This window comes from Ananas comosus, linkage group 7 (assembly GCF_001540865.1).
Source record: "Ananas comosus cultivar F153 linkage group 7, ASM154086v1, whole genome shotgun sequence".
NCBI lineage: Eukaryota > Viridiplantae > Streptophyta > Magnoliopsida > Poales > Bromeliaceae > Ananas > Ananas comosus.
In genome coordinates, this window is record NC_033627.1 from 3,160,071 (window position 1) to 3,180,647 (window position 20,577).

Below are 20,577 nucleotides of genomic sequence, written 5' to 3' on the forward strand. Positions count from 1 at the left end.
TATATATATATATATATATATAGTAGGGCTACTCTACACACACACACACACACACACACACACACACACACACACACGTAGTCTCTTTTTTATATTTTTTTTAACAAAAATGCTAATTTGTTTACCTACATATAAATTATATATATCTAATCATATTTTGGTAATCAGTTTCGTTTATAAGAATCCAGTGTGTGTAGTCTCTTTTTTATATTTTTTTTAACAAAAATGCTAATTTGTTTACCTACATATAAATTATATATATCTAATCATATTTTGGTAATCAGTTTCGTTTATAAGAATCCAGTGTGTGTAGTCTCTTTTTTATATTTTTTTTAACAAAAATGCTAATTTGTTTACCTACATATAAATTATATATATCTAATCATATTTTGGTAATCAGTTTCGTTTATAAGAATCCAGTGTGTGTAGTCTCTTTTTTATATTTTTTTTAACAAAAATGCTAATTTGTTTACCTACATATAAATTATATATATCTAATCATGTTTTGGTAATCAGTTTCGTTTATAAGAATCCAAATGGATTTTTAATTTAAAAAAAATAAAATTTGACAAGAGTAGTTAGAAATATTGGTCTTATGATGAGATATATGTAAGACTTCTATTGCATACTGCTACCCAGTTTTCATTTCCGGTATTGAGTACAAAATCAGTATCGGTATTTAGATTTGATTGTTCAAAATCCGAGAGTTCATTTCTCTCATTTTGTATTGCGTACTGGTATCCAGTTTTCAATATCGGTACTCAATATAAAATCTGCAAAAATAAGCTCTCGAATTTTGGAAAATCAAATCTGAGTACCAATACTGATTTTGTACTGAATACCGGTACTGAAAACTGGGTATCAGTACGCAATAGAAAAGCTGAAAGGTCCTACTCTAGAGGTGAGAATGTGAGGCATTTAATTAGCTTTTAGTTATGAGCAGAAATTCTCGATACTATATGCGAAATCTGAAAAGATCCATTATGAAGTTAGCGGATTCAAGTTTAACTTAAAGGGTAAATAAAACTTGTGATATTTTGATCTCCGAACATTAATTCAGTATAATTTCTGGCTCGTACTTTCAAAATTATTTTAATTAAATTTTATAATCTAATTTAGTTGGTTAAATATTGATTCATTGATAATATAAAAGTGATGCGAAATCTCAATTGTTGGTGCATCGCTAATTAAAGCAACTACTATATCGTCTCCACATTAACAATATGTTAATATTTAGTTACCTAAAATTAGGTTGCAGGACTTAATTCCAATATTTCTAAAATTTTGAGTAAAAAATTGCAACAAACTAAAATTTAAGGGACCAAAATGTCACACTTGAGGCCCAAACATGCAATTTTATACTAACTTTTTTTTTTTTTAAAGGGAAATCGCCCGAGAGCGAAATTTTATTTAAATAAAATAAGGCGATACAGAAATAAAAAAATCCTAAAAAGAGGACAATACAATATATTTTTTGCTAGACAGACCCCAATTGGTTAGTTGATCAGCTTACATAGCATTTCTGAAGAAGCGAGAATTCCATTCAAAAGAGAAGACGTGACATGCATCGACGAAGAACTGAAGTGTTTTGAGCTTCATTTTAGCGTCCCAAGTGAACGACTCGAATTAATCAGATCTAAAGTGAATCGCATTAATAATTAATGCTGAGTCAGAAATATCTGAATTCGTTCTTCTGAAAAGGTATTCAAGAGAAATTTGGCTTTGACACTGCTTCAGTTTACTAACTTTAACTGAGTTTGGGTAATTCGTTTATTAAACAGTTTATATTCACGGTGACAAGGATAACTTGATCAGTTTCAACAATCTTTTTAAGTTTCAAATCTATTTTTTAATATAAATATAAATAAAGCTATATAAAAAATTATGTAATTACGTTATAATATGTACGCATTCACATCTTAATTAGTACGTAATATCTATTGAAGGTTTTTAATAATCCTTTTTTTTCTTTATATTTATATAATTTAAATGATTATATTAAAATAAGGATTAATTTCATCATGTCCCTGCAAAGATATAAAATAGCAAATATATCTCTACAAAACTTAAGTTATCAGATTTATTCCTCAAAAAAATTTCTAGTTTATAAATATATCCCTCCAAAAAATTGATTCGTTCATATATGTTATTATCGTTTAATTCACCGCTAGGTTTTTAAATGTGGATGCATAAAAAGCTATTTTGCCCCTACAAATTTGTCCCTGTAGAAAGTTTTCTTTCTTTCTTTTTCTCCTCGCCTTCGCCGTGAAATGTGTGTCATACCATATTTTTGCCGCGACCAGGGTTCTCGCATTCGACTTCGTTGTTGTCGTCGGTCTTGCCGTCGCCGTGGATAAAGAGTAAAAGGTGAGAAAAATTATTAGACTCCACATTGAAAAACGTACAAATTATATATATATATAGATATGGGATAAAAAGGTTATTCTATTTCTTAACTAACTGTGGTTAGTTTTTTTAACTCATAGTTATATAAATTGTGGTAATGGAAGAATATATTTATAAACTGAAGGAATTTTGGAAGGATAAATTTGATAACCTAGATTTATAGGGATATATTTGCTATTGATATCTTTACAGGGAGTCATATGCAATTATTTAAAAAATTAAATAACTGAACCGGGACCTGGATCACTTGTTTTTTTAGTAATTTTTTTTAAAAAATAAATCTCCAGCATTAAAATGTCATAAAATTTTACCAAAAACTGTCACCTCTTAAGGTTTGGTACAAACGTGACATTAATGTCGTAAATGTTGATTGATGCTAATGTAACAGTTTTCGGTGAGCAAATGTAAAAGGTCGGGGACCACATTTCAAGAGAAAAGAAGGTTGGGGACTGAAATGAAATTATAAATGTTTGCAACGATCGAAATGCATAAGTTGTACCAAATAGTCCCAAAACCCCCTAATTTGTAGTACAATAATTAATTTGTAGTACAATAATTGGGATAACTAGGCTCGCCAGAGCAGAGAAAATATATTATCGCCAAAATTATATATGTTGGTCCAAATTAAAATTGTCTCCGTCCAGGTTATAAACAAACGATCGAATATTCAGAAATAGTTCGAAATCTCTCGACTTGGAAAAATTTTCATGAAGAAACTAAATTTTCTTGTCGGTCTGTGCGCGTCGGTTTTGTCGATTTCTCAAAAAGAAAAAAAGAAAAAAAAAGATTTTCACCGTGATAGGCGTGTACATGCCGCTAGTCCTTCTGACGGATGAGATTGCGACTCGATATGGGCCCGAGCCAGACCTGAACCCCCTCAGACATAAATGCATACGTGCGTGCAGGCACACAAACACGAAAAGAATTATGATTTTTCAAATAGATTGAATGAAATTACATTCTGCGTGTCGGTCGTTACAAATGATTATTAGGTTGAGTTGGAAAACTCTGAATCTCTGAGCTTATCTCAAGTGCAAAATCATTATAACAATGCAATAAGAAAAATAGAAATTAATGTATACTGTTTTCTTTTATCATCGTGCAATGCTAAGAAGTCAAGAATTATATATATTGAATGATTTTTTAAATATTTTTAAGATAAAAGATTGAGAAAAAAGATTAGTGTAAGCTACTACTACCACGTATTTGGATTCTAAAAAACTTTTAAATATAATATAAGGAGAGGAATGGATTTATTATTACATTTTTTGGGCTCAGCATCTACCCATATCCTAATCCAGCTTGGTAGCTAATTTAGAACATTAATACAAAAGCGAGCAATATTTATTTAAATCGTGCCAATTTAATTTAAATCTAGTTTAAATTGTTATATTTGGATCTTTAAAATATGATTCCATATCAAATTTGCATGGCTTGCTCTATTGAGCTAGTCTTTTGTGCAAGATTGTTTAGCTCAAAATTTTCAAATATAACTAAAAAAAACTACTTTAAAAATGAACAAAAAAAAAGGATTAGGTCAAACAAACAATGATGCAAAAATTTAGTTTTAGTCAAATCAAAATTTCTTTAAATATTTAGAACAACTTTCCTTTTAAGCAACATGTTGATATAGTGTGTAATCAAATTGGTCAACCATCACCTTTGGTGGTCTCTGACACAAGGACACTGAGATCTCATATAGTAAATGGAATGTGTACCATCTCATACCTAAATAAAAGAGGTACTATATAAGTATATATTGCATGAACCCTAAATTCAATGATTTAAAAATCGTGTTAAATGGGCTAATCCGATTGATTCGCCTGTGACCTAATCGACAAAACGGTATGTTTCAAACTTTTAAATTAGATAAATTAAAAAAAAAAATTATTTTAAACCGAATCAATAATTCAATAATTAAATCGGTGAACCAGTTCGATTTTAATCAAACCGGTCCTTTTTTTTTTTAAGTCATATTAAAGTCCAACGACCTAAGATCAAAACCAATTTGCATGAAAAATTTATTAATTTTGAGATTTTGCAAAAAGTATGCTCTTTTTTTAGATTTTGTAAATTTGAACCGAATTTTTAGAATACTCGCCAAAATATTCATAGTCCCTTTAATTTCTCTCTTCCTTTTTTTTTCCTCTCGTTCTTTTTTTTAATCTAATTATTTTTATTTTAATCTGATACTCAGACCCTCTTCCACTACCTCTGCGGCTCTCCGTGATGGTAACAAGAACAGCGCCCCGTCCTCTTCCTTTGCCTTCACCGGCGCAGGCACCGACGTCCGTGCTGGCACTGGCACCGAAGGAGGAGAACTTGGAGTGAGTGCGAGTGAGAACGGAGCAAACAGAGTCGATAAGGTCGTGGCCGAGGCAGTGCTTGCTGTTGGCCATGAGGGTGAGAATGAAGACGTGCCCGTGCTTCTCCAATGAGAGCTTATAATAAGGGCGGTGGCTGCGGTAGAGGGCGAAGGATAGATAGCAATAGCAAAAAAAGGTGTAGAGGTAGATAAAAATAAAAAGAATAGAGAATAAAAAAGTAAAGAAAAATATTTTTTTCTACAAAAAAAAGGCAAAGAATCAGAAAAAAAAAAGAAAGAAAAAAAAAAGGTGAAGTTGCAGTATTTAATAAGAATGTTACACTGTTTTATATACAAATTATACATTTTGAGATGAAAGTTTTACTCTTTAAATAAAAGTTATACTCTGTGGATAAAATTTAAATTATTTCCCCTCCGCTTCCTCCTTTCTCTTCGCTTCCTCGTGCTTCTTTTGCGCACATCTCCTCTCCACCCCCCACCTCTACCGCAGTAGATCCGCCACCCACTAGACCTACTTCTGGAAACCCGCTGCCCCCATAACTGCCGCTAACGACAAAAAGGAAGCGCTTCTCATCGATGAGGGGCTTTCAAATCAATGATCAATTTTGTTAGATTTGATCTTCAATATTTGAAGCATATAAATTTCGCGATTTTTCGATAGCATATCTTTTATGATTAGAAGAACTCGGAATTATAAGCCCCTGATGCATCGTCAATTTTCACTTAAAACCTCTCTTTCTCTTGTTCACTCTCTCTCCTCTCATATTTCTTCTTTTTCTTCTCCTCGATCTACTTCCCATTTTTCTGTTTTTCTCTTCTCCTCTTCAACCTATCATTCCCTCCTAAATGAAACTTCCCCGCCTTGTCTCGAGCTCTAGAGAAATCCGAAAATCGGTTACCACGACAGTGACAATCGAGACAATAGATTTCACCCGTTCTTCTGTTAAATATAAAAATGTTTAAACACTGTTCTTTAACAGTTTAAGTTTTTAGAGTACAACGATTGTTTCACATGGTATTAGAGTAGGAGATCCTGAATTCGAATCACGCTAGGCCCCTAGCATATTAATTTCCTCCCATTTAATTCAAGTCCACGTCATGGGCCGAATAAAAAGTCTCGAGCCCTGACGTGAGGGGAAGCGTTAAATATAAAAATTTCTAAATACCGTTCTTTAACGTTAAACTCTTAAGTTTTTAGTGTACAACGGTTGTTTCACATCTTCGACTCCAAGGCCTGAAAATGAGGACAACTTGCAGTTCATGTTGCTTTATTCCTTAGTTTTGATCATTTTGAGTATTTTGGCGCGTTTTTAGATTTGATTTGATATATTTTTACCATATTTCTGTGGTTCTGGTTGTGGCATGGTCGACCGACCGCACCCTGTGGTCGATCGGCATAGGTAATAGTAGACGAGCTTCAAGTTTTGGCGGTCGACACTGACTGTCTCTAGAGTAAGTGGCAAAGGGTTTGGTAGTTGGTACCCGAGACCCAAGTTCGAATCCTAGTTGATTCACATTTTTAGCTAAGTTTATTTCTAAATGAAATAAACGAAGCGGGTAGCGTGCTACTTATCTCTAAAAAAGAAAAATGCAGTGATTGTACCTACGTGCATTATATTTGGTTGGATGTAGTAAAAAGTACTGCAACTATAAATAATTTGTTTGGTTGCATATAGCTGAGAAATGATTTTTAAAATTTTATCATTTTATGTACATGATGGTGAGATTACCTCCAATATAAAAAAAAGATATTTTTTATTTAAAAAATAATTAGGGAGGTAAGCTTATCTTTTGCTTAAAGTTACTCTCTTCAACTGCTGCAGTTTACTGCAGCCAATTTAGGCGTAATTCTAATTACTACAGCAGTTAGAGTTAAATATATCAAACCAAACACTGAATTTGTATTTGTATATAGTTATAACTGCACTGTATATAATTATCTTTATATATTATTAATGCATTGATATAAATATAAATAATGCAGTGACTTTTGTGAACGTATATTCGTCCATTTATTAACAACGTTTCCTTTGAAGGACACCTACGCACCTTCCAAATTAAATAAGGGTCCACTTTAGATTATCTATATCGATTCGATACAAATAAAGTTTTGAATTAGGTATGTTCACGAGCCAAATGAAAATTTATGAACAAGTTAAATTTTGGTCGGGTCAACGATTCTCTCCACATTAAACCATTTTCATTCGCCCAAAAATAAAAGGACTTGATGATTACTATTTGAAATCCCAAATTCAAAATCTGGTTGCTTTACATTTCTAACTAAATTCATTTATAAAAAAGAAAGATAGTTGTGTTCAATTTTAATAAAAATAAATAAAACAGATAGCACGCTAAATAACTTTACGCACCAAAAAAAAGTATTAATGAATAAAGTGAGTATTGAATAATAGTTTTGACCAGAGCTTTTATTTATTAAAAATTTCCGATTCCAAGATACCGTGGTCGTAATTGGGCTTTTTTTTTTTTTCCTATTTTCGGCTGTGCGATGGGCACCCGTGGGCCACGCAGCGTCCATCGACATCATTCCCAAACTGATAGTTCGGGGACGATATCCATATAATTTTTGCCCATCGTAATTAGAATGTCATATTATTATTATGGCATTAGCACGCAACTGTGGTGACTGTAGTTGACAATATATTAAAAACTAAAATATTATATTGGCGTCACACCAGTAATATAATATCATATCTAGTTAATACAATTTATCTTATAATAGGAAAACCAAATTTAGTGTGATAATTTAAATTTTTTTATCTAAAAATTATAATAAACTAAAATTTAAAAACCAAAACACCACTTATCTTATAATACGATAACCAAATGTAGAATTTCGCCTCCCCCACCACTAGAATATTGTAAAAAGTTGATTTATACAAATGAATCCATATAAAACAAATAGGGATGTTAATGGATACGGATACCCGAAATTCTATTCAAATCCGAACATGACCGGAGCGAATTTATTCTATGCTAAACATGTATGATTTTGAACATGGATACCAAAATAAAAATTCGATGGATATAAATTCATATATGAATTTTGATTGTGCCCAATCCGAATCCGAACCCGAATATAAATTTATTTTATATTATGTTTATAAATATTTGATATTATATCTGAATTTGTAGTTTAAAAACTTAAATTTAATATAACATATTTTGAAATATTAAAAAGTGAAATAATTATTTCGGATTCGAAATTTTTGGTCGAGTTCCATTTGGATATGAATTTTTAAAATTTGTCGAACTCATATTCGAATTCCAATTTCTGGTTCGGAGTCTGGTTGCGATTCGAATTTTTAATAATTCGCTTCAAAATCCGACCCGTTAACAGCCCTCGAAAGCAAGCAGCTCCCTGTATATATATATATTTTTTAATATCTTTTTGGCTCTTTTGCGCGCGTATAATTTACGTGAAGTCACAATGTTCATGCCATGCCATGTATAGTTTTGTTGGAGATAAATATAATAATATCCAAAAAAAAAAAAGAAAAAAGAAGGGCCCACGTAAGCTATTTTAGTGCATGGGTCCCGCCCACATCAGAACCGTACACGTGGCGATAGGGGACGAGGACACGGTGTGCGGGTCTTAGTTGGCACGTAGTACCCGACCCCGTAGCTTGCATGCGCGGAGGAGCCGCACCACGATAGAAAAAATGACCGTTAGGACCGGGTTTGACCGGTTCAGCACAATGGAAATTATTACCAAATCCTCCTCTCATAAACCCAAAAAAAACCCCCCTCTCGCCCGGTTCAACTAAACCGCCCCGGCTCATGAACTTCGTAGATAACGTTTCTCTCTCTTTCTTTTCTTTTCTTTTTTTTCCCATAAAATTTTAAAATATTTATTTTTAAGAAAAACATCCTACACCCTCCCCCACATTTTAAATACCATCCATATAATTTCGTAATTTTTCATTGTAGTACTCTATTATTTAAAGTGCATTAATTTAGTATCTTATATTTTTATTTTTCTCTTTTCGTCAGCATTTCTGTTAACTTTTCGTTAAATCATATATAAATTTTTTTTCATATATACCACTTATAGTTACCGAATATTCACTTCAGTATTACTTTTTTCTTTTCGTCAGCTCATTCGTTAACTTTTCGTTAAATAATATACAAAAACTTCATATACACCAGCTATAGTTTATCAAATATTTACTTTAGTATTTTTTATTTTAACTTTGTCACTGATTTAATTAAAAAAATTAGTAAATAGAATAAAAAAAAGAGAAAAATAAAACTACATGATACGAAATTGATACACTTTAAACCACAAGATACGAAAGTAAGAGAAACCACATGGGTCGTAAATGAAGTTTTTTCTATTTATATAAAATTAACAACATCAAATATAAAAAATATTCATATTATTTTACCTTGTACAGTAGTATTGATTAGAATTATGTTTTATATGGTATAAATACTATAATAAGAAGTTTCTTTCTTTTCTTCTTCTTTTTTTTTTCTTTTTTTTTTNTTTTTTTGACCTTCACACACCCATATATTTAAGGAAGGGTCATAAAAGAGTTGGCAAGTAAAGAGATTCCTATATACAATATTTTTAATCTTTACTATCAAATCAACATACTTTTTTCTTTTTTACATTTTTTTCCTCTCAATATTAGATTGAAAATATTTATTATATAAAATCGATGATCACATATCTAATTGTCAATATTTTATTATTGTCTTATCAATTTTTTATATTAAAAATTTAAAAACAGTTATAAGTTCTAGGATTAGGAGTTGTTAAATCCGCACAACTTTTTTGAATGTACAACTAGTATTTTTTTTAAAAAATTTTGTATATTGATTCTATAAATTAAATGTTATTTTTCTAATTGACGATCAATATTCTAAAATAGCTAATGATCAGGGCATCATAGGGTAGAGTACCAAAGAAAATTTTGGTGTCAACTTGATAGAAAATATCATATTTTTTTTTAAAAAAAAACATATATAATCCAATAATATTTTTTTTAAAAAAAATATTACTTGTGCACTCTATATAATAGGGGTGTATATGTTACAACCTTACAACCAAGTGTTTTTTGAGTCCCTTCCGAATGTTTAGTATAAAAATGAAATAATTGACAAGGCTAGTGTATAATTTATAGCCATAAAAATATTAGAATATACATCTTATACCTATGTTTTAATATTTAAGATGTATATTCTAATTAATATTTTTATGGCTATAAATTATATACTAGAGTGCACAAAGCATTTGATACTATCAAGTTTTTCATTGTTTGATCTCCCCTTTTGATCATTTTCATCTGTTAAATCATATTATTCAACCGATTGATGCTAGATGTTCGGCCCTTGGATAAAGAGATGCGTGGTTAAGATGATAGTGGTCTGTTAGGGTTCAGTGGGTGGTAGGTTGAATAATATGATTTAACAGATGAAAATGATTAAAGAGATAGATTTAACGGTGAAAATTCGATAGTACCAAATATTTAGTACTATCGATAGTATAGTAGTTAGTCTCTCCCTCTCTCTCTCTATATCTATATATTATTCACATCAATATTAATTTTGAGAAAATATTCAGTATTTTCTATTTACTTTTGTACTGATTAATTTATTATTTATCTTTCTTTGTCCACCCGGTGTTTAACACATACTAAACACGAATCTTAAAGCCATATAAACGAAGAATGACACATATGTTGAGACTGCCCCCATCTTTATTTTGGGTAATTTTTAATTGGTCCCTTTGTGGTTTAACTTCTATGATTAAAATGATTATACTCAACTATTTTGTAGTTTAATTTATTTTTTATTTTCTCGACCACGACGTGGTTCAAAAAATTACACTTAATTATTTTTTAATTTTTTAAAAAATTTATTTGCTATTTATATTTCAGAGTATAATTTTTTTAATAATTAAAAATAAAGATAAAATTGTGAGAGAGTTAAGTATAATTATAGAATGGCAAAATAAAAATAAGTTAAAGCAAAGTGGGGGTTAAATTGAAGTATTATATTATTGCGATGTTATTATTATTTCCTTTCGCTGGTACGTGAGTACAGAGTACGTGACTATGTTTCCCGCATGGAAATTAAGGTTCAATTCTATGCGACCGTTCTTACTTTTCAACGCTCGGTCTCACTCACTGTCACGTGACCGGGACCCGGGTTCGGGGTTCGGACCGGGGCCACACGGTTCGAACCGCGAACCGAGCCGGTTCGGCGCAAGTTAGCCCCGACCACAGTTGGCCTCCTCGTCTCGGGGGCGCGGCGCACTTTAAGCGTAACCCCAACCCTCGAAGACACGTTGTTTTAGCCCCCGAGCACGCCAAAACACCTCCTCCTCGTTCCCTTCTCTCTCTCTCTCTCTCCTCCTCTCCTCTCTCTCTCTCTCCTATTTCGCTTCTATTCTATATTTACTCTGTCTCTCTCTCGTTCTCTCTCTCTCTCTCGCTCTCTCTCTCTCTTCGTCTTCGTTCGATCCCTTTCCACTACCCTTTCCCCCTCCTCCCCTGTTCCTCTCCCCGCACGCGAATAATCCAATCCCCTCTCCTCCTCGTACGCGTAGATCCCTCGATCCCACGTAACCCCTTCGATCAATGCGCCTCGCGAAGCCTCGGGCCATGCCCCGCGCCCGATTCCCACGTGCGGGAGCTCGCGCATGCAGGGGAGGTCGCTAGCGCGCGCCTCCGCGGGCGGCGGAGGGGATGGAGCGCGGCGGGGCGGCGGCGGCGGCGGCGGCGGCAGCGGCGGAGGCGGCGGAGGCGGCGGTGATGGTGAAGCGGGAGGTGATCGTGGCGCGCGTGACGTGCCCCCTGTGCAAGAGGCTCCTACGCGACGCCACCACCATATCCGAGTGCCTCCACACGTGTGAGTGCCCCCCCGCGCGCGCGTGCGGAGCCGCCCCCTCTCCTCTCGCCTTCTCCTCTCCTCCTCGATCCGAATCTTGTGTTTTTCTTCTCCGAGCGTTTTTCGCGATCTGTGTTTTTCCTTTTCTGATTCGGGTTCTCGGACGTGGGATTTTACGTAATTTCGCGGTTTCTTGATGCGGGTTGGCGTTACTCTTCGATCACGCGATATTTGCTCTCTTTTTCCCCGTATATATTTGTCCTATTTTTTGTTATTTTTACGTTCTCAGCTATTGAGAGAAAGAATAGTATATAGAAAGCCTACAAGCTGGCGTATTTAATGGGTTTCAGGTTCTTCCCCCCTTTGGTTTTGCGCTTTGTATAGTTGGCTTCTTCTGTTTCTTTGTAGCGTTCTCTCTCCCCTGTTTTCATGGTGAGGTTGGGATAGAGAAGGATGTTAGATGGTGCCATGCAGTAAAAATTTATACGTTTTAATTCGGTAATTTGATCGTAAAAATTGATTTTTTTTTTTGTAGTTATATTGTAGGGAACGAATGAGAAACCCCCATGCATGCAAGTGATTGAAGTAATATGTAATCGAGCTTCTGCTTCATGAATTTTATTTTGCATGGGCTCGAAGTGATCTACTGTTCAACAAACAGCCGCAAAGATCTTTTCTGTATTTATTAAATGGGTGAAAATAACTATCCTTAATGTGTTTGTATGGAGTTTATACGTGCTTCTTTACTTATTTTTAAATTTTGATTCCTCTGGTGACAGCTTATGCTGTTTCACTCCACTTTAACATTGGACGTGAAACTACACGAGTATAGCTTTAGCTTGTATTTGTATTTGTATTACTTGGTTAGATTGTTGGAAATTATTAAGTGTGAACTCTGTCACGGTTTCCTCTCTTTTTCTGTATTGCCCAACCAAGTTGGCAAACTTGTTAGAAATCGAAACTTCTTGGGTCATGAATCGGTCAATTTTATCTGTTGTAATGTGTCACTACTGAGGATTCTTGTGTTAGGAACTCACTCAGCATTAAATTTTGCTCCATCTGTGATAATTAACTTGATGTTGCATTATGAGCTGTTGACATGAGGTCATTATCATTGTACTTTGTCTTCTGGTTTAGGGCAGAGGGCACCACTGAAATGCTTTCGCTGATTGCTAAATAATGTTCAAAAACTCATAACTCATAAGCATGCATTATGTTTGTTGTACTATCTGGTCTCATGTTTCTATGCCTTCTTCATGAAGTTGCTCAGAAAGTCATATCCGATCCGATCTTTTCGATGCTGTATAAAGTTTTTTGTGACCGTTGACTATGTAATGCATTCTTGTGTTGTAATTTCTGTACTATATAGAGGCGTAGTAGCATTTCTCTGTTTCGGTGTAATTGCAGTATGTTAGAAATTTGATACTATAGTTAGGACAATATGTAAGATTTGCTAACCAAACCTTTATATTGTTTTATATATTCAACTATTAAGATTTATATGACTTATATTCATTTTTTTAATTCAGTTTGCAAAAAATGCATCTTCGAGAAGCTCAGTGATGAGGAGACAGACTGCTGCCCAGTCTGTAATATTGATCTGGGTTGTACCCCGATTGAGAAGCTCAGGTGAACTTTCTTTCCGAATGAAAGGTTTGGTTTCTCCCATAGTAGTGTTGTTTAATCTGGTTTAATCTTTTGATTGTCAACCGAAGATTCCTTGTGTTTGAATATTAATATGTTAAAACTACCCATCTCTACTAGCTTAAGCCTTTAGAATACTCGATTGTTGATGTGGTATTGAAGTAGGACGTCTTGACTCTTGAGTTTGAATCCCACTAGGCTCCATACCTGACGTAGAGTGTTGAATATAATATGTTAAATCACTGTTTGATACCAGCTTATATATAGGCATCTTTAAGTTTGTAACATCCTTCAAGTTCTGCTAGGAATTAACTACTTCTGTCGAAAATTTAGGGATTGTTCCATCAAAAAAAAAAAAAATCCATTTGGTTTTAGAAAATTCGGTCACAAAATATAAACCTTTGTAGAGTTCCGAACTGAAAGGCACTTAAATCAAACACATTGAAAGGTTAGGTAGTCAAATTAAAATTTTAAAATGTTTTCCTGCAACTATTTTGATTTGTCTTCAAGTAAAAACCAACAGATGTTACTTGAACCATAGTAGATTTTGAAGTCTTAACTGAACTTATAAAATTTTGATTCTACTACCTCATGTTTCATTCGTACTGGTTTTCAAAAAGTTCATCAAATTCTTTTAGATGCCAACGGTTTTTGTACAAAAAAACTTGAAGAATATCCTATCAAATAATAAAATATTTCATTACGTTTAATAAAATCCGCCGAAAAGTGAAGATACTGGCAGTCTGGCATACTGCCAAGTTCTAGAGTAGACATACTTAAAGCAAATATACTGTTTACATTAGGTGGTGAATTAAAATTTTAGAAGTTCACACACTCATTTTAAAATGCACTTTAGTTCAGGCAAGGCTCTACGTTATTACATTTTTTCATCATATTACTAGAAGTCGTGCAGTGGAAAGATTAACTACATAGGGAGTTGAAAGCATAACTCTGGAAAATGCTTTAAATAAGTGTTAGTACTTTTATGCCACTCTGATGCCTGGAGGGAGGTGCTACTGTCAAACTGTAATTAAGGTGTCGCTTGAATGCTTACAGGAGCATGCCTGTAAAATGTAATCTTAGGCCTAGTGAAGAACGTATCCTCCCACTGAGTCAATAAGCTCTATATTTTTTTTTCCTAAATATATAAAAATTAAAAAAATGAGTGGTGTCAAATTGAACGAGGTAGAATAACAGGCTAAAACAAAAGAACAAATTTGAATCACGCTTCTTTGATGCAACTAAGTCGTCTTCACATAAGGTTGATGAAACCAGCAAAGTGGCTTATTACCATAATGGAAAGCATATGTTTGGAGTACCTAAAACTTTGGAATCAATTGCAGTACCTTTATCACAATGTATATGAGAATGTGACAAACTTCTATACACTTAAATTTTTCTAGAACTTTACTGTGTTTAGGTTCCTTGGGCCCCTTTTAGCTCAAATAAAGTCTTCTAACTTACACTCACAGAAATATCATGACTAACTTAGGAATTCACATTGCTGGACTTCAGAGAGTTTTGTTTGCCACTTATCACAATCACAAAATAATATTTATTTTAGATTCCTACCGGTTTCAGAAACCTCATACTTCCCTTATTTTCTAGTGCGAATCCTAATTATCATAAGCTCTCTAAAGGGAGAGTTTTTGCCTCAAGGCAGTTTGGTTTCACACAGATTTTGGGAGGCTAATTAGAAAGCCTTCAAAACGTCACTATAAGTTTATATGTTGTCCGAATTCTTTAAGGGAATCTCTTCTAGTTCTGAATCTCACCTTGTTGCTAATTATCAGATTATTCTTTGAACTTTTTGAAAGAATCTTTCTGTTTTTTTACATAGTCAAAATGTCGTTGTTCTGTTTCTTACTAAAAAAGATGAGATCTTTATATTATTTATACTCATTTACAACTTAAGCTTGTTGATGGTACTTCATGTAATGGACATTTTTTTTCATCACTATGATAAATGTATGAAATGTGAAAAAGCTTGTCGCACTATTACAAACTAACATTTTTCTTGTGCCAAAAAATCTGTTGAAGATAAGTATCAACCTCCTAGTAATCCAGAAAAGAAAAAACTCCTTAGGGAGATCTTTAATTTGTCATTACTTTGGTACATGTGTTTGTTGAACCCTTTTTCCATAATGGATCATCTGCAGGCCTGATCACAGTCTACAAGATATAAGGTCAAAAATATTTCCTTTCAAAAGAAGGAAGGTCGAGGCTCCAGAAGCTGTTACATTGCCTCTAAGAAGGAAAGAAAAGTCACTTTCTTCATTGGTAGTCAGCACTCCTAAGGTTTCAACACCGGCAGGCTTTACAGGGCGGCGAACAAAAGCTATTCCTCGAAGGACTTCTGCTTTACGTGGCTTAGGTCCTATTGTCAGTGAATCTGTGAAACAAGAACATGAGAATGCTGACAGACGCGAAGAAAAATCAAGTTCACCTGACACTATGAGCAAAATGGCTCAAAACAAAAGACAGGTTGAGAAATTACATTACTCTTTTCTTTTTCATATTGCTAGTTTTGGCAGTTCATGTTGCACATAATATTTGGCTGCATCTATTTGCGGGAATTAGGAGGATAACTCATGTTGTTCCCCTTGTCTTGCCTACGCTTGCAGACTTTGAGCGTGAATAATATTTTCAGGCCAAACCTGGTTATTTTAGGACAGGCAGACAATAAGAATTTCAGCCTCCTTGTGATGGTGTTGTCCAGGCCTTTATCCTCACCTATACCCGTGATAAAATTATCATCATTGTTGCATTTTTCCATGCAATCGTTACCTCATTATAATTATCCTCCAATGCCACCTAAATTTTTTTTCCAGCCCAAATGTGCCACTCTGTGTATACTATCTCAGATGATAGTGTATGTTTTGGTATAGGTTACCGAAGTATCATGCTGTGGGTAAAATTGACAACATTTTTATGGTCAACCTTTTTTCAGGCTACTTCTAATGGAGAACCATCCAACCACGTTAATGGCAGTCAGCTCTTTGCAGAAAGGTCCGAGCTTTGGAAACCTTTAAATTGTCTTGTTGAAGCTGCCAACAGAACGAAGTCTCTAAAATCCGGCCCACAAAGTCCTAATATCAAGGATGAGCAACTTAATGGCCCTGATACTGATGGGCACATCCACAGAGCAAAGGTTAGGGAGCATTCACAGAAGTCCAAAGTACAGGATGGAAAGAATGGAAGTGTTTTTACTCCTGCAGCAACATTCAGAGCTAAAAGAGCTCAAGGAATAAGCCGGAAAAGGAGGGAACGTGGAGCTTCTGCTCATTCCTTGCTTGGTGCAGCAGCTGCTCATGGTCAACGGAGGTTCAATCCAATTTGGTTCTCATTAATAGCCTCTTTTGATCAGTGAGTAACTTTTTTCTTTTTCTGCAAATTTGGAAGTAGTAATCTTGTTTTTAGTTGTCACGTTTTGTGTTTACTGATCTTTCTTATTTATTATTTATATGCTCTTTTAGGAAAGGAGATCCTCCTTTACCGCAGATACCTACAAATTATTTGAGAATCAAGTGAGTTATTCCTTCTAAGCATTGGTTATGTAGTGTTATATCTAAAGTAGCTTCTTTTTTATTTTAATGTTTATTATCTAGATTTTTCTGTTTCTTCTGTGAGAAAATAACTTCATACTAAATACAGCCTCTAACTGGAAGCTGGTAAACCATAGTATACATGTCCAACTAGTTTCAACCTAGATGAGAATAGGAGGATGATGTTTTTTAGGTTTTGTTGTTGAACAGGGTATTCTTGTCTCCTGTCAAATTCTTTTAGGATATTTTGCTTGCTGCTAAGGCTTTGATGGAATGCATTAGCTGAGCTTTCTACGAATTGATTGAAAGATCAACTTTAGAAGTAGATTTGTGGATAAATTGCTATGAGTCAAGTTCTGTAACAAGCAGTTAGACTGAGGATATCTCAATAAATGGGACATGATGTAAGATATACTTTAGATGCACGGAGGAGCATGAGTAAATGAGAAAATGAGAGAGATTCAGCATTGTTGAGGCACTGTAACTTTATTCTCTAGAAATACTTCGAATAGAAATGCATTTAAAAATGGATGACGCACTTGCATTTTGTAGTTCTATTGAACATGTTTGTTGAGTTTGCATTTTACTCCAGGCTGTCTGCTATATTTAAGAAGGAAAATGTGTGGAATATCATCCATTTGATTCAGCTTTTAAGTTTGCTCGATAGGATTTAGATTTACAGCTTGTATGGGGACCTATTATTCGCTCTCAAATACATTTATCTAGATAACCCTATTGGTTAAAGTAGTCTATCAAGATATAAATCCATATATATATATATATTGATAAGAAAAATTCATGGAAATTTCTATTGTTCATGATTTTTTCAAAATATATTTCATGTCAATTAAGTATTTGTGATGATATTTGTCATGAAACTAAGTCAAAGACAATGTACGAGAATGTTTGGCAGGTGAAAATTTCCAAACTTGGACCCGCAACTCACTCGCTCATCTACTCGGAAAAGTTTGAATGGTTTATAATTTTCATCTGGTTAGTTGTGGGTGACCTCAAAACACCCAGATGGCAGTTGGATCCGATTTGGTCTTGCCACTTCCAATATTATGGCTTGTGAATTATGTACTAGTGTAGTTTTAGTTTATGATTTAACGTCTAAGTTATATATATTCAAACTATGCAGGAAGGAAGGGAATCAGATTTGGCAGCTAACTGGAAAATATATCAGATATTGGAGTACCACAAAACCATGATTTTCTGAATAGAACCTCTTCTTTCATTGCCTGTCTTAAATTTTAGCAAAAAGCACCCTATTCTTGAACATTGTTTCCATCATCAGGCTTGTATGAATCCATATGATTTCGACTGTTTTGGTCCTTGTCTTTATTCTGTTTTGGTCCTTGTCTTTATCCACGCCTCTTGATATTTAATGCAGTGGATTTGCGTTGGGGGATTTTGTCTAACTACAAAGTGATTTGACTTCATGTGTCAACGACTTTTATTGTCCTTGATTCCTAAACATATGTTAAATTGTTGTAAAGATCTATGCTGTGAAACATGAAGATTATCAAAGTTTGACACATGAAAGCCCTTTAACGAGTATGTTTTTTACTTGCATGTAGCTCAATTCTTTGGAGCTAACTAATTTGTTGACTATTGAGCATTAATATGCATAGGTATTTGTTGCTCTATGCTTAATGTATTATTGGTTTTGCAAATGGCTCATTCATGCTTATACTTTTTAGAGACGGCAACATTCCTGCTTCCTTCATCAAAAAGTACCTTGTGCAGAAACTTAATCTTTCAAATGAAGCTGAGGTGAGTTCTCAATTTCCTTTCAGTATTGGTGGATATTCTTGTTTGGACTGCTAAGTTTCATATTATGATTGTGAAGAATAATTTTTTTTGTTTTTGTTTTGGCAAAATTGCCTTCTATCTTAAATTGTATCATAGTTGCACAATGAGATGCAATGTGCTCTGTGAGCATGCTATATATTGTGAACACGATAATTGCTATAAACTTAACTGATTCACTGTTAGAAAATGATTTTGGCTACCTTTTCTAACATATGTAAAAAATCCATGTGATCCCCACGATCCTAGTAGAAAGATTGTTCGGTTGCTAGTTAACGTAGTCTCTATGATGAAGTGTTAGTAATGTTTGTGCAATAACATTCTGAAATACAGAGAAAACATTTCAACATTGTTTTTGACAACAGTACCTAGTTTTTACCACAAATTATAAGATGCCTAAGCAACTTGCAAGGTAATATATTTTCAATATACTGCGGAATATATACAGTAAGGTTGGAGCCCTTAAGAGTTGCCGAGATTACAAGTGGCTATTTGCCAAGCCCAAGTTCTATTTTGCATTTTATTGTCAGCAAAAACAAACACCTGCCTTCTTCATTAATGTGGATAATGAGCGGAAAAAAGGGGGGGAAAACAACATTAAGAGATATTAAATAAAACAGAGAAGAGCATGAGGTGCAAAGAGGGATCTGGAGGAGGTTGTGTTAGGTCATCTTGTGATCATCAGGACAACCAATGTAATATCTCTTAGTCACTTTAAACAATTCTCCATTGCAGATTATGATTTATCTGTTAATCAATATTGTTTTCATGTTAACTCATCTTGCATTCCCCATTAAGCTAACTTTTACCTGCTTTACTGTCAACATGCCTTTCCTTTTTTTGCTCGTTTCTTTTTCTAATAGTGATTGTCATAGTTATTCATAGCCTTAGAGTATTTTCTTAACAAAGCAAGATTACTAAGGCTGCGGAAGCTAATCTCGATAGCTTCTTTTTTGCGGTTTTCATTATGAGTGACTAAGATATTTTTAATTTCTGATTACAGGTGGAAATTACATGTCGAGGACAGCTAGTAGAGCCGACACTGACTCTTCAGAACCTAGTAGAAATATGGCTAAGAGGGGGATCAACAGAGAGAGTGCAAGCTCCAGTTGGAACGTCCGCCAAGGACATCGTGATGGTGCTAACCTATGGGCGGTCGAAGTCTTCACTATCCTGATCCAAAACTCGCGCTGCCACAATGTCTAATTCTTCGCTATTCTTTCTAGGTGGTTTAAGGACTCTTTGCCTTTTTTTTTTTTTTTATATATCTTATAGATGCAATGGGCTCACACTTCCAGTTAGCCTTTGTGCAAAATTATGTATCCATTGTCAATCGATGTTTAATTTTATTAGGACATGCATTTTTATTTTATTTTTAGTATAATGTAAGTGAAAAATGTAATGATGTAATGGCTCTTTACAGGTTGCAACAGTTCCTTTGTCTCTTTTGTCTGTTTTCGTCTCGTCTCTTTCTTTTTCGCTCCAATGAAACCATTGTGTATGTAGTCGAGTGGAGTTATGTACTCTTATCGCTATCAGCAAATCACATAATGACATGTCTCGCTGATAATTTTATATAATGAGTATTTTAGTAATTTTAAGAAGAAAACAAATGCAACAAAATAGTTTTGTGTGTTACTTCGCCACGACTCACCATACATCAACGTACCTTGGTTTATATTTGAAGTTCTTTTGAATTTTATGTTGTTGGGGTTGCTTTTTGTTTAGCATGTTTCATGTCCTCGTAGTTATGATCCGTCATCAGTTTATTTATTTTTCATATCTATCTCTACATACAAAAATGACATTGTTCCCTTGCTAATGCCTACGGGAGAAATGCGGCTAATGTAGCCAACTATATTTCAAATTCGCAATGCGAAATTTAATTTGAACAAATGCAAGTATTAATGAAAATGAATCCCAGAGATGCACCATCTCTGGATTCATGCATCTAGATCCCATACACATCCTCACAATTAATTATCACCG

General features: G+C 34.1%; 1 protein-coding gene across 4 annotated transcripts; it reads left to right on the forward strand.

Annotated features, from left to right (window-relative positions):
• Positions 11,069–20,040, forward strand: LOC109713029 (E3 ubiquitin protein ligase DRIP2-like). 4 transcript variants are annotated; one of them, XR_002217030.1, is made up of 8 exons: positions 11,307–11,608; positions 13,117–13,216; positions 15,391–15,715; positions 16,182–16,597; positions 16,708–16,758; positions 17,690–17,769; positions 17,918–18,552; positions 19,592–19,667. XR_002217030.1 is itself a non-coding variant. In XM_020236945.1 (7 exons), the coding sequence occupies exons 1-7, from the start codon at positions 11,446–11,448 to the stop codon at positions 19,763–19,765; spliced, it is 1,302 nt and encodes a 433-aa protein (XP_020092534.1). In that variant the 5' UTR covers positions 11,069–11,445; the 3' UTR covers positions 19,766–20,040. The 4 variants fall into 4 exon arrangements, 1 of the variants encoding a protein (XP_020092534.1); XM_020236945.1 differs by lacking the exon at positions 17,690–17,769 and having other exon boundaries at positions 11,069–11,608; positions 18,480–18,552; positions 19,592–20,040; XR_002217029.1 differs by having other exon boundaries at positions 17,690–18,552.

Bases quoted from the DNA above. Each gene is read 5' to 3' on its own strand.
- LOC109713029 (XM_020236945.1), top strand. From the start codon at position 11,446: ATGGAGCGCGGCGGGGCGGCGGCGGCGGCGGCGGCGGCAGCGGCGGAG. The intron at 15,716-16,181 runs GTTGAGAAATTA...ACCTTTTTTCAG, and splicing joins TGGCTCAAAACAAAAGACAG to GCTACTTCTAATGGAGAACC. The intron at 16,598-16,707 runs GTGAGTAACTTT...ATGCTCTTTTAG, and splicing joins TTAATAGCCTCTTTTGATCA to GAAAGGAGATCCTCCTTTAC.